This window comes from Antechinus flavipes, chromosome 5 (genome assembly GCF_016432865.1).
Source record: "Antechinus flavipes isolate AdamAnt ecotype Samford, QLD, Australia chromosome 5, AdamAnt_v2, whole genome shotgun sequence".
Taxonomy (NCBI): domain Eukaryota; kingdom Metazoa; phylum Chordata; class Mammalia; order Dasyuromorphia; family Dasyuridae; genus Antechinus; species Antechinus flavipes.
Genome location: NC_067402.1, coordinates 250,298,286 through 250,312,013, shown reverse-complemented (window position 1 = coordinate 250,312,013; position 13,728 = coordinate 250,298,286). Strand labels below are relative to the sequence as shown.

General features: G+C 34.3%; 1 protein-coding gene across 2 annotated transcripts in view; it reads right to left on the bottom strand.

Annotated features, from left to right (window-relative positions):
* Nucleotides 1-13,728, bottom strand: part of TMTC2 (transmembrane O-mannosyltransferase targeting cadherins 2) — a 535,380-nt gene that overhangs the window by 263,820 nt on the left and 257,832 nt on the right. For both annotated transcript variants that reach the window (XM_051961459.1, XM_051961458.1), the window contains one exon: nucleotides 10,888-11,716. In XM_051961459.1, the coding sequence (XP_051817419.1) occupies nucleotides 10,888-11,716 (829 nt within the window). The remainder of the gene's footprint in view (nucleotides 1-10,887; nucleotides 11,717-13,728) is intronic.

Sequence of the window (13,728 nt, the reverse complement as noted above, 5' to 3'; positions counted from 1 at the left end):
ACTTCCGAAGGCCTGGGATTAGGCATGCTAGCAATCAGTAATCTCTGAGGGAGAGGTTACAAGTAAAGATTGCCAGACCCCGCAAGGGAAAGTTCAATAGCCTCATTGAAAGATGGGAAAGCAGGAATGCATAATGGGTCAGGGTATAAGTTTGCCCGTGATAATCCCCAATGACATAGCTGTCCAAGTTAGAGAGCCAGATAGGTGGATGTGGATAAAGGTTTACAGGAAAGAAAACTAGATCCTATGAAAACAGGGCTTCAAGCATCAGAACATTCAAAAAGTCTTTTGAAAGGACAAGGAAAGACATCGGCAAGGTCCAACTTTAGTATTTTGGAGAGGGCCGGGATATTTATGTCTTGCAGGTCTTGATGAGGAAGGCCACTGGATTTCAGAAGAATTCCAGAAATACCAACCATGTGGTCAACCTGAAATCATCTTAGACCTGATCTTGACACTTGGTACTGGATGTTGCTGCTGCTGCCTACAAGTCATTCATCTCCCCTCTTTTCAGTCTGGATCCTGTAGGGTAGGGCCAGCTATATGTCCCTTGTCAGCCTGAAGTAGTTCTAGAAGATGAGATTTTCATCCCTTTGCCACAGATGAATCTGGATCTGACTACTTGAGGTGGCCCCTTGTGGAAAACTTGGGGAAATTCTTCTCTAGCTTTAGTACTAACACTTGATCGAACATACATCCTTTCTCATCCCCTTTATTGCATCTTTATACTTTTTCTACTTTAAGCCTATGTTTTATATGTAGATATATTTTTATATTTTTAATATCAAAGCTGGTTTTATGAGCGGTCCCTGCTAAGCAGAAAAAGGGATATGTTAGGGATTTTCCTTCTGAGAATTGCCATGTATGCCATGTCAGCTGGTAGGGTGGACCCAGGAGGTAAAAAGGGGCTTGGCCTCTGAGGCAGGAGGTTATGTCTTACAGATGTTTCCTTGAGATGAGAGGGGTGATGGCTTCTTGCTAGATCTTTTCTTAGGATGCAGCACTAACTCCAGGTGTATCCCTTCTGTGGATCCACCTATGCAGTGCTAAGTGGGCTAAGCATGGAGTAATGCCAGAGAAGAATAAATATAAATGGCCAACTTGGAGTCCATAGGCAAAGAAGGATGTGGAGAGAAGTAGAGAGAGGCAGAGATGCAGAAAGAGAGACAAAGAAACATACATACACTTGCTCTTGCTTCCTGTTAATGCCTGCTGTGATTATCAATAAAGAAAGGCCGTTTGACACCTTAACATTGGATCTTCTTCATGTGTTTCCAGGGAAGATTGTATGGATGGCCCTGGCAATCAGTAGTCTCAGTGGAAGGTTACATAGATGTTTTTCATTTTGTGAATAAGATGATATTTTTACCCAAATACAAGTCTACAGTTTGTCTCAACAATTTTGAAACCAGCTAGTTACTGAAGTTTAAATATCTGAAAAGCAGTATCTATTTTTTTTTAATAGTGAGAGGGGAAATCAAAATTCAAGTCCATAGTTATTTTACTTCCACTTTAGATTAAATTTTACTTGATTTAAACTCTTTTCAAAAATAAAACTCTTAACATTAAAAAAAATTAAGGAATGAGAAAGAAGAGGAACTGGGTGCAGAAAGAAGGGAAAGGGAGAGTAGCATAAATTATTTCACATGAAGAAGTGTGAAAGATCTATTACAGTGGAGAGGAAGATGTGAGGGTGGACAATGAACATCACTTGAACATTTATTACTCTCATCAGTATTATCTCAAAGGGGAAAAATATACATAATCAGTTGAATATAGAAGTCTATCTTATCTAACCAGGAAGTAGGAGGGAAGGAGATTAAATAAAGGGAGGCGGGTAAGAATTGAAGGAAGGCAGATCAAGAGAGATGATAGACATTAACAAAACACTGGTGAGGAGGGAAAAAAATGAAAGAAGGAGAGGAGAAATAGGAAAAATGGCATGGAGGGAAATATACAGGCAGTAATCATAGCTGTGAATATGAATGGAATGAACTCTCCCATAAAACAGAAGCAGATAGCAGAATGGCTCAAAAAACAGAATCCTACATATTTATAAGAAACACACTTGAAGCAAAGTCACACACAAAGTAAAAGAAAGGGGCTAGAGCAGAGTCTATTATGTTTCAGCTGAAGTTAAAAAAAAAAAAAGGAGTAACAATCAAAATTACAAACAAAAACCAAAATAGGCCTAATAAAAGAGGGTAAGGAAAAAAACTATATCTTACCATAGATAATAAAGTTATATTAATAAACATATATGCACCAAGTGGTATAGTATCCAAATTCTTAAAGGAGAAATTAAATCAGTTACAGGAAGAAATAGATAACAAAAGTATACTAGTAGGGAACCTCAACTATCTTCTCTCAGAATCTGATAAATCCAATAAAAAAATGAACAAGATAGAAACTAAGGAAGTAAATAGATTATTAGACACCATGAGCAAATTTTAAAAAGCAAGGAATAGTCTGACTGTCAGATCTATGGAGGGAGAAAATTCATGACCAAGCAAGAGGTAGAGAACACTGCAAAATGCAAAACAGATAACTTTAAATATATTAAATTAAAAAAAAAAACTTTTATACAAACAAAGCCAATACAACCAAGATTAAAAAAAAAAAAAAAAAAAAACAGAAATCTAGGGAAAAATCTTTACAGCAAATATCTCTGATAAATATCTTAGTTCTCAAATATATAGAAAACTGAGACAATTTATAAGACTACAAGCCATTCCCAATTAATAAAAGATAAAAGGATATGAACAGGCAGTTTTCAGATGAAAAAATTAAAAAAAAAACCTATCTATAGGCATATAAGACTTGGTCATTTTTGTTTAGAGAAATAAAAATTAAAACAATTCTCAGCTACCACTCACAGCTATCAGATTGGCCAATATGACACCCTCTCCACCCATAAAAGAAAGTAATAAATGTTAGAGAGGATGTGAGAAAAGTAAGACACCGATGCATTGTTAGTGGAATTGTGAACTGAACTACCATTCTGGGTAACAATTTGGAACTGTGCTCAAAGGGCAATCAACTTGGGCATACCCTTTGATGCAGCAATATCATTACTGCATCTGTATCCCAAAGAGCTTATTAAAAAGGAAAGAGGATGTGTGTGTACACACACACACACACACACAAACACACACACACACACACACACACACATATATATATATATATATATATATATTTTAGCAACTCCTTTGGTGGTGACAAAATATTGGATAAGCCTTTGACATATATGTGTTTGGAAGTAAAGTGTTCTGATTGTTTTTCGATGAATGTATATAAAGCTTGAAATTATGATTTATCTGTAATCAGGGATAAATATTGCTAAAATACTAACAGCTAAAGAAAATATCAAATTTTGAATATTCTAGAAAAGAAGTTCTTAACACAAGGTCCACATTTCACTGGTACCATGAAATTACATTTTTATTTCAATATAATTTATGTCTTCCATAATGGCATATCCTTTATTTTTATGAATTTAAAAGTATAATTCTGAAGCATCTACAGATTTCATGTATTGAAATAAGGTATTTATAACACAAAGAAGATTAAGAATACCTATTCCAGTTGACAAAATCATGAATTAAAATGAAAAAACAATACCACAAAACCTGGTATTTTTGCCAGAATTTTTATTCTGGCAAATATTATTGCCAGATTTGCTGCTCAAATGATCCATCTGAGTCCAATTCCATTATCTCAATCACTGACTAAAAAATGAAAAAGGAATGAAAATTTTAAAAATTTTGTGGCCTCCATATTAGCAACCAAAGAAATAAATTCCTTGTTTCATAATTGCTTCAAACAACAGCCAGGCAATACATGTTTGCTAAGTGCTTACTATCCACAATATGTTAACAAATCTTTCTTAGGTCTATGAATGGGAGGAATAAATATTTTAATTTGCATGATTTTCTAAGATTATAAAAATGTTTCTGCACTCACTAGTACTCTTGATGTCAGATGTGTAATGTAGATTATTGTTGCTAAATTATTTTTCAGTCATGTGTGACTGTTGAGTCACTTCAATCATATCTGACTCTGTGATAACATTTGAGGTTTTCTTGGAAAAGATACTGGAGTGGTTTGCCATTTTCTTCTCCTGCTCATTTACCAGATGAAGAAAAATGGAGGTAAATGGGCTTAAGTGACTTGCCTAGAGTCACAAAGCTAGTAAGTGTCTCAGACCAGATTTGAACCTAGAAAGATAAGTGTTCCTAACTCCAGGCCTTGCATTCCATCCACTGCACCACCTAACTTCCCTTATATGTCCATGCAAATACTAAGATCTAATACTAATAAATACTAAATATATAATAAAAGCAAATACTAAGATCCAATTATTAGTAAATTAAAACATTAAAGTTTTATGTCTAATTCCTTGGTGAAAAATTCTTATTTTGAGATTTAAGAAAGATGCTATATATAACTCAATGTTAGAATAAGTAGCTGAGTCTGAAATTCTGCTACAAAATAGAAGTCATAAGAGGGAAACATTAACAAAAATCATAAATGGTTCTATAAATAGAAAAGGGGAAGTTATTGACAGCATATCCATAAAATAGACCCTAGTTACTATTTTACTTGAAACTTACATTTCATTTTTATCCAAAATGTTATAAATATATTTTCAGGAGTAAGAGGGGCCTATTAATTCATGAGTTTAGAAACCTCACACATTGGGAATCTTCCCCAATCAACAGAAATCGATTCCTCTACAACTAAGAGTATCAAAGAGCTGTCTGCATTCTAGGAATTTATTTGCCTTGCTTTAAGTCCTATAACCAGTATTATGTCACACTGAACTGGAAGCCAATGCTTTCTAACACAAAAGCTGTATCTCTCTCCCTCACTATTCTACTTCTTTATTTGAATGGATGTTTATTAATTAATATGGTCATTTCATAATCCTGGGGATTTTAGATAGTAGGAGAGGATTGTCATTCAGGTAGTAATAATTGTTGAGGGCCAAATTCTGATTGGAGACAAAGCACAAGTTAAATTAATGTGTGGTTTGCTTTTTGAAATTCTGCTATATTTTTGTCTGTTTTTGTTTTTACTTTGTTTTTATTTTTTTAAAAAGGAGTTCCATTTTTTAAGCCAACTTAAGAGGCATGCAATATATAGCAAATTAAAAATGTTGTAACCAATTTAGGAAATGCCTAGATAGTTTCAGAAATAGGTCTTATTTCATAATTTCAGCCACATGATAATTTTTCTCCATAGAAATGCTACTCCCACAATTTCTCGATCAGGATATTCATTACCATGGAAATCTCTGCTATGTACTGGGAATTTTTCTTTTTCTTTTATAAATGCTAGTCCAATTCCATTATCACAATCACTCATCAAAAAAAAAAAAAAAAAAAAAAAAGGAATGAAAATTCTAAAGATTCTGTGGCTTCTTCATTATCCCAGTAATCAAAGAGAAAATTCCTTTCTTCCTTGAACAAAAATGCAAACATATAAACAGTCGTTTAGACACAACTGAGATACAGTAATCAACTTTGTCTAGTATTTTCTTGACATTTTCTTTCTGCTAATGAGGTAGTACTTGTGGCTTGAGAAGTCTAAAATCAACTATCATTCTTCCATTATCCAGACTTGAACTCTGAAGTTATAGTATTGTTTTGTTTTGTTTTGTTTTTATGCAACAATTTTTTTGGTTCCACCTACCAATTATTTGTATGCAAAAGCTAATTTATAGATAGCCATTGCCACCTGGATCCAGGGCTCCCAAAGGAGATAATAGTATGTGTATAATGAAGGCCCTTCCAACACAAAAAACAAGACAATCAAAGACCTGTTCCTGATGAATTTAGATTGATTTATAGGACATAGAATGATGTCTACAAAATCTACTGATGTTTTCAAAAGCCTAAATAAGAAATTAACCAATGAAATGAGTTTAATTGGAGATAAACTTAAAGAAGATCAAGTATGTTAGATGTATAATCTATCAAGCAAATTAGATTAACCCTCTAAGTAGGAAGATTCTTTGTGGTGTTTTTCTTCTTTAAAATATAATGGTTCTCTCTGGGAGCAGGTTTCTTGGGGAGGTTAAGGATTCCAACAATTCTTGCCAAATAGAACAGCTAGCTTTGTATGCTGACCAGAAAAAAAAAAAGTACAGAGTAAACTATGCAACTAGAATCAATGTGAAAACATTGTTCCAAATCATAGAGAGTTATTACTTCTGCACAGATTCTCACATTTTGTACAGAATACCTTAGACAACATGAGAGACTGGTTACTGTGGCCTTCACCATGTCCTTGATGACACTGAACATGGTATCACTGTTTTCCAGAATTGCCTGATTTACTCCCAGGTAATAGCTAAACTGGAATATTTCCCAGTGGCCAACACCATCATCCCCATTTTTATAGTCAGAGAAACTGAAGCAGTAAGCTTTTAAAGAACTACCCTTATATCAAAATCAAGTTTATGTTCCAGAAGATGGGCACTGAATCCAAAATGAGGCATTTTCCACTGTATAAGGTACCCCCAGGATCTATATAGGCACTCACTTTTAAATATCTTGGACATAGAAAGTGAGAAAGTTATACATAACTCATATGAACTATATGTTTTCTTCAATCTAGTCTCTAATGTGTCACTTTTCTAAATAGATTTTACATAGCAGCATTGAGGAGAACATATTATCTACCTTTTCTGGAGATCCTATGATGCCTAAGCTTGACTTCTTTTGGAATTCCTGAATTAAAGGGGCAATATCTAATCATTATCAGTCTGTCTCTCTCTCTCTCTGACTATATGGATAAATAGATATAGATATACATATATACACACTTTATATATGCATATACACACATATATAAAGCATTGATACAAAAAAGAACCAAAGGAATTCATTTTGAATTTTATCACTGCTGTTTATAGGCATATGTATACATACATGTGTAGATATACACATATCCACACATGTGTCAGTATATATATATATATATATATATATATATATATATATATATATATATATTTACATACACATAAATACATACAGACCTATGAGCGAAGAGAGAAAAAAATGCGAGAAAGAGGAGGAGGAAGAGAAGGGAGGGTGGCACTAGGAGCCAGTAGGTTAATGTGCTAACTCTAGAGTTAGAAAGATATGAATTCAAACCCATCTTCAGATATTATCTATAAACCTGGATAAGCTCTATTTGCCTCATTTTTTTCATTTGTAAAATGGAGATGATAATAATAATAACATCTATTCCCCAATGTTGTTGTGAGAATTAAATGAGATAATCATTGTAAATTGTTTAGCATAGTGCAACGCCTGGCACGCAGTAGTTACTATATAAATATTAGCATGTGGTATGTATGTATATGTATATGCATATACCTATATACATATGTGTCTATATCTACATATGTTATATAATATATATTCATGTAATATACACATATACTAATGACATTTATTCATTGAATAATGATTGGGCACTTATCACTGGTAGAGGAATACAAGTTAGAGTTATAATTATTTGAAGGTGGAAGATACCTTGGAGATTATTATTCCTGATCAATTTACTTTATAGATAAAGGAAAAGAGCCCTACAGAACAGAGGTTATTTGGACAATATCATCTAGGTAATAAGTAACAGAACTCAGATTCAAACTAAGATTCTGTGCCTCTAGTTCTTTTTGTCACACTCAAGTGTTATGAAGGAAGTAGGGAAAAAGTATTTTATTTATCCTGTTGGCCAGATTAATAAATACAACAAAGCATTCAATAGAGCAAAATAGCAAAAAAACACAATAAAATGTACATAACAGATTCATAATTGGGGCATATTCAACATAATTAGGCAAAATTAGTCCCAGTATCATCATTGACCAGGGACCCAGAAAGTACTGATTTTTTTTTCAGTTTCCTTGAGTATATCATAGTGTCATGAAATCTGAGAGTTGGAAAGACATTTCAGAGGCTAGATAGTATAACCAAAATGTATTATCTGCCAAATAAATTACAGAAAAGTAGCTTCTAAGTCAAGGGAAGCCCCTTGCTAGAGATACTCACATGCCTTCTTCAAGGTATCACATTCCTCTGCAAACTCAACTATTTCTTTTAGTAATAGGGTTTGAGTTCAGATGATCAATAACTTGGGCAGAACTCACTAATGAGAAAAGCCACAGGAAGGCTATTTTTTTCCAATGTTCAGTAATGGTAAACAACAGCCTCTTTTAAGTGTCTGGACTCTCCTTTGGAATCCCTGCTATCTATTTTTCTTTAATCAACTCTACTGAAGTGTGGGCAATTAGAACTCTATTTAAGAAAACATTTATGTTTGCTGACTGAACCTGCCAAGGTCTATTTTCTCTGAGGCTTTCCTTGGGTTTATTGGCCAGTTGAGAATGAAGAACTGTCCTCAATGTACTTTTTCTATTAAGTGGGCAAAACAATATGGCCATAAACTAAATACTTCAGAGTTGAGCATGGTTCCCTGCACAAATTAAATCCTCAAATATTTATGTGCTGGCAGATTTATTTGATTTTTTTTCCTTTGGGATCCAGAATTATGATTCCATCAACATAGAGAGCTTTCAAACAGTAAGTTCTTCAGTTAAGAGAGAATTATCATCTTTGCAACTTAGAGTCTTTAAAAGATGCCTGGAATCGGAACAGAAGTGAGTGCAAGGGATAATGTTGTAAAAAATTACCCTGGCATGGGTTCTGTCAATAAAAAGTTATTTTAAAAAAAAGATGCCTGGAACAACTGAGTGGTTGAGTGATTTGTCCAGTTTCAATAAGTCAGCAGCATTTAGAGATAGGACTTAAACTTAGATCTTTATTGCCCTAAGGCTAGTTCTTTAACCACTACACCATACTACCTCTTTTGAGTAAAAAATGATCATAAACATTCAGCTACATACAGGGTATTCCAAAGGCCTTAGTAATATAGTTTGGGTTTTAAAACTCTCACAGTACTTGAACTTTTACAAATTTCTCTCACACATATATACGTATACCCCTTCCACACACATGAAATCACACACACACACACATATGCATACACAAACCTTATGAGACAAAATCTATTGTTTAATCATTTTAGTTGTATTCAACTGTTTTGTGATGCAATTTGGGATTTCCTTGGAAAAGACACTAGTAGTTTAGTTTTTCTTTCTTTAGTTCATTTTACAGATGAGGAAACACAGACAAAATGGTTAAATAACTTGTCTAGAGTCACACAGCTAGTAAGTATCTGAGGCCAGATTTTAACTCAGGAAAATGAGTCTTATTGACTTCAGACCCAGCTCTCTATCTACTGTGGTGTAGCTGCCAGGAAAAAGTAGTATACAAGTAGAAATTTGTAAAAGTTCAAGTACTATGGCATATACTTGTCCTCAGTTCACAGATGAGGAAATGTTAAATGAGTTTCCCAAAGTCACAAGCCTGGACCTATTTTCCTGGTTTCAGGTCCAGTCTTTCAATCATTTAAGACAAACTTGGAAAAATTACTGAAAAATATCACATAAGGAAAAATAGGTGAAATCAGTTTCCAAATACACAGGTAACATCAAGTGGTAAAAAACCAAAATTATAAATCATAAATGTATGCAGAACTGATTTAAGATTTTAAAACAAAAGGATCTTATAGAATAAGAGCCTTTGGCCTAATTTAGTAAGCCATCTTTTTGCCCTGGAAACATAGTTATTCTCACTCCACTGCTATCTATTCTCATTGATTAATTCCTTAAACAAGAATTTCCCATAGTAACAGATGTTGATAATTCTAAAACACCTCAAATCCAAATGCTTTTGTTGTTGTTGTTCTGGCAATGGATGCCAAAATGTGTTGATTCCTTTCTTTGAATTAGAAAAAAGTTCAAACATATAACAGTTCTTTTGCTACATGATAAGTGAGACAGCTCCCCAAAGCAATTAGTAATTTTTAAATAAGAGCAATTTGAGAAGAATTTGATAACACCTTAATTATTTTGTCTAGTAGAAAAGCACCACAGATTTATCGCTGTCACATGGGCACACTGACACCTAGAGATACAATTTCGAAGAACCAGGGCTAATTTTAGATTCAAATCTCTTCAAGACTTTAATGTGTGTCTTGTAGTTAACACCTCACATAATACTTTAAAAACATTATCACTATAGTGAATGTAAGTGGGATCATCTAACTTTTAATATGTGACAAAAAAAGAATCAATCTAAAATTACAATCATAGATCTAGAGACAGGAGAGATATCTGAGGATATCTAGACAGTACCAATTGATCAATAAACATTTATTAAGTGTCTACTATGTGCCAGGCATGTTAAAGATAAGAAAATTATAGTTGAGATGTACGTGAGATCATAGGTCACCAGTTGAGAGAGGTTTAAGAGACCAGCTTGTCCAACCTTCTCGTTTTGTAAATGAAAACAAGGAGAACCAAGAACCTGACCAAGTTGCAGAAACAAGAAGCAAATCCAAGTCCTTTAACTCAAGAGGCAATACCAACCCCTCAGCCTCCTTTCATTTATTGAATTAAGGTATCAGAAATGTTCTCCAAATTCTGTAGAAATTTTGATCACTTTGAACAAGCTTATCCAGTCCACAGGGAAACAGTTTCATATTTCAATTATAAAAACACTGAATGGTTCTATCAATCTGGTTTGTGGTCCATCTAGTTTAGAAGGAAAACTTGTATATGGGGTATAAACCAAAAGCTAAACATTTTATTTTTCTTTTCTTCTCTTAATTTAAATATAACTTCTTTTAATTCAACTTTTAACTTAAAAAACTTTTAAAGCTTAAATTTAACTTAAATATAACAAAGGCAGTCGATGGGAGATACATTCAATTTTTAATTGAATGAATGAATGAATGAAAGATTACCTTTTGCTGGATTGACTTTTATCCCTGATCTGTAAAGCATCTCTTCATTCTGCCAGTCTCCATTCCTGATGGCAGTCTTGAGTCCATAAAAAATAATTAGTGCACCTGTAGCATAAAAAATCAAATTCTTGAGAAAGCGCTTTTGGGATTTGACATAAAGGGCTCTGGCACCTACTGCAATTAAGAGGCAGAAGCCCATACTCGGAATATACAGCACACGTTCTGCAATTACAAAACCAACATAGAAAAACAGATTTGTGGCAGGGACAAAGGGAACTATTAACAAAGACAGTGAGAGAACAACAATGTTCTCTGTGGAAGGAAGCAGTGGTCGCCCAGGGATGTGATTTTTAATTCCATTCTCTGCTTTCTCTGTAAAGCTGGGTTTAGACTCAGAGTCCTGGTGCTCTGCATCTGGGTGACAGCTATGCCCATTTGCATTCTGCTTGCCATTGGAGATGGCTTTCCCATTGCACTCTCTATTGGTGCTTGGACTCCTCAGGCTGAAGTAGGCCAGAAGAAAGAGTCCAGTATAGAAGGCCACAGTGTGGAGGTTTCTCCAATCACAAATGGTTTTTATCAGTGGTACTGCATCCATGGACCAATCAAAGCTGAGAGTATCTGGACATAATAACAGCCAGAGATTCTTGGTTGGTAAGTAAAGGAAGGTCAGAGTGCGAGCCATGATGCTGTCTGAATCAGCTGCAGGGTTATCCGAGTTGGAGAAGCTTGGTGGTTTGTTCCCCATCCAGTACAAGCGGGCCCCCAGAAGTGAAGTTCCCCAAAAAGTAAGCAAACCAACACTGAAGAAAAGAGGCACATTCTTTCTCTGAAAGAAAAGAGACAGAGAAAAAATATTAATGGAAGGCAAGTGATTCTATTTTTTATATTCAGTGACAAAGTAGAATTACCCTTTGTAACACAATTAAAAACACACCATTACGTTCCAAATCTATTACTTCATTTCCATCTGTTTAGAAAGCTACTAAAGATTCCCAGTTCACCAAAAGTACTCTATCAGGGTCTTTTTCTGGTCTTGATTCTTCTTTTTTGTTTCTTTTAATTTGGCTTTCTAACAGTGAAATATTCATGCTTAAAAGGATTAGGTCTGACAACACAGATAGGTTTGATTAGTCAGCAGCAAGGCCTCCTCTGAGAAACCTATCTCCTTTTGTTTCCAATGTTGTAATACTTTGCTCCATGTTGTCATTCATAATAGGCAATTCAAAGGTTTTAAAGACTTTCCAGGTTCTCTAACAATGGTCTTAATAACAACCTCTATAAGTCTTTGCACTTCAAACTTTTGAGGCAGATAATGCTTTATTTGCATTTTGCTAAATGAAATGGTTCCCCCAAGTAAAAAGAGAGGAAAAAAACTAAAGAAAACCAAAGGATATCCTTGTTCTTGATTCATTTGTTCATTCAAACATTTATAATTTCACAAATATTTATTTAGCACAGGAAGACATCAAACATTTTCCCTTTCCTTCATTTCTCTGCCCTTCACTAGCCCCTGGGAGAGTTATAGAACAAACTGCCTTGGGACTGAGCTACCATGATTAGTAAGTATCTAAGTATACTATCATTTAGTCATTCCCCAAGCCCTAGACTGACCATTGAACTATGCATAAATGTTCCATACAATTGTCTCTCTTGGCTATCTTGCCATTCATTATAATACAACACTTAACCTCACTTTCCAGCTCTCTTTTTATCTTTTGTTCTGGTCATAATGATCAAATTAATATTATCACTGTTCCTATAGAAAGGGTGTCAATTATTCTAATTATCATAAAGCTATTATCTATTATTTATAACCTATTTATATTTATTCTAGAAATAGGTCAACTATTAGTCATCTAGTACAAGGCTCTTGTTTTAAATATGAGAAAATAGAATCTAAGATATGTTCATAGTAACTCAAGTTTCGAATTGGGAGGAAACCCCTTAATTTTATAGATGAGAAAACTAAAGCCCTAAGAGGCCAAATAACTTCCCAATGTCATAGGGGAATAAACACCTGTGGCAGGATTTGAATCCATGCCTTGATTCTGGTCAGTATTCTTTCCACTGCACAACACTACTTCCTATCCACAACCTCAAAACCAATCCCTGTGACACTATCACATTTGTATCTTCAGAGCTTAACACAGTATCAGGGGCATATTAAACAATAAATTTTCCCCCCATTCTTTCACTTACTCTAGGTGAAACATTGTACCAAGTGTTGAAAGAGATTGACAGTGTTTTAAATATCCTGTCTCTCAAGGTGTTTATATTAGGACAAGGTTTGAGTGTGTATACACATCTGAATTATATATAATATGTATGTAATATACATATATATGCATTCATCTGTTTGTATACATGTTTTGTTGTGCAATCATTTCCATTGCATCCAACTCTTTGGGATGAGATTTGGGATTTTCTTGGCAAAGACACTGGAATGGTTCACCATTTCCTTCACCAGCCCATTTTATAGATGAGGAAACTGAAGCAAACAAGGTGAATTGTCTAGTTTCATAAATCTAGTAAGTGTCCAAGGTCACATTTGAAATTGGGAAGACAAGTCTTCCTGACTCCAGGCCCAACACTCTACTCACTGTACTGATAAACTGTACCATTATATAAACATGTACATATATACATGTTTATATGTGTGTGTGTGTTTATGTATGTATGTTTTTATATATATGTACTTTGGGAGCCCAAAGAAGAGAGAAATCATTTATAGCAATTGTCCTTTACTTGATTATTAACCATGTGTCCAGGTCCCATACAGTGTTTCCCTTGACTATCTTGCCATTCATGGTATCACTTAGCATTTAACCCCACCCTCCA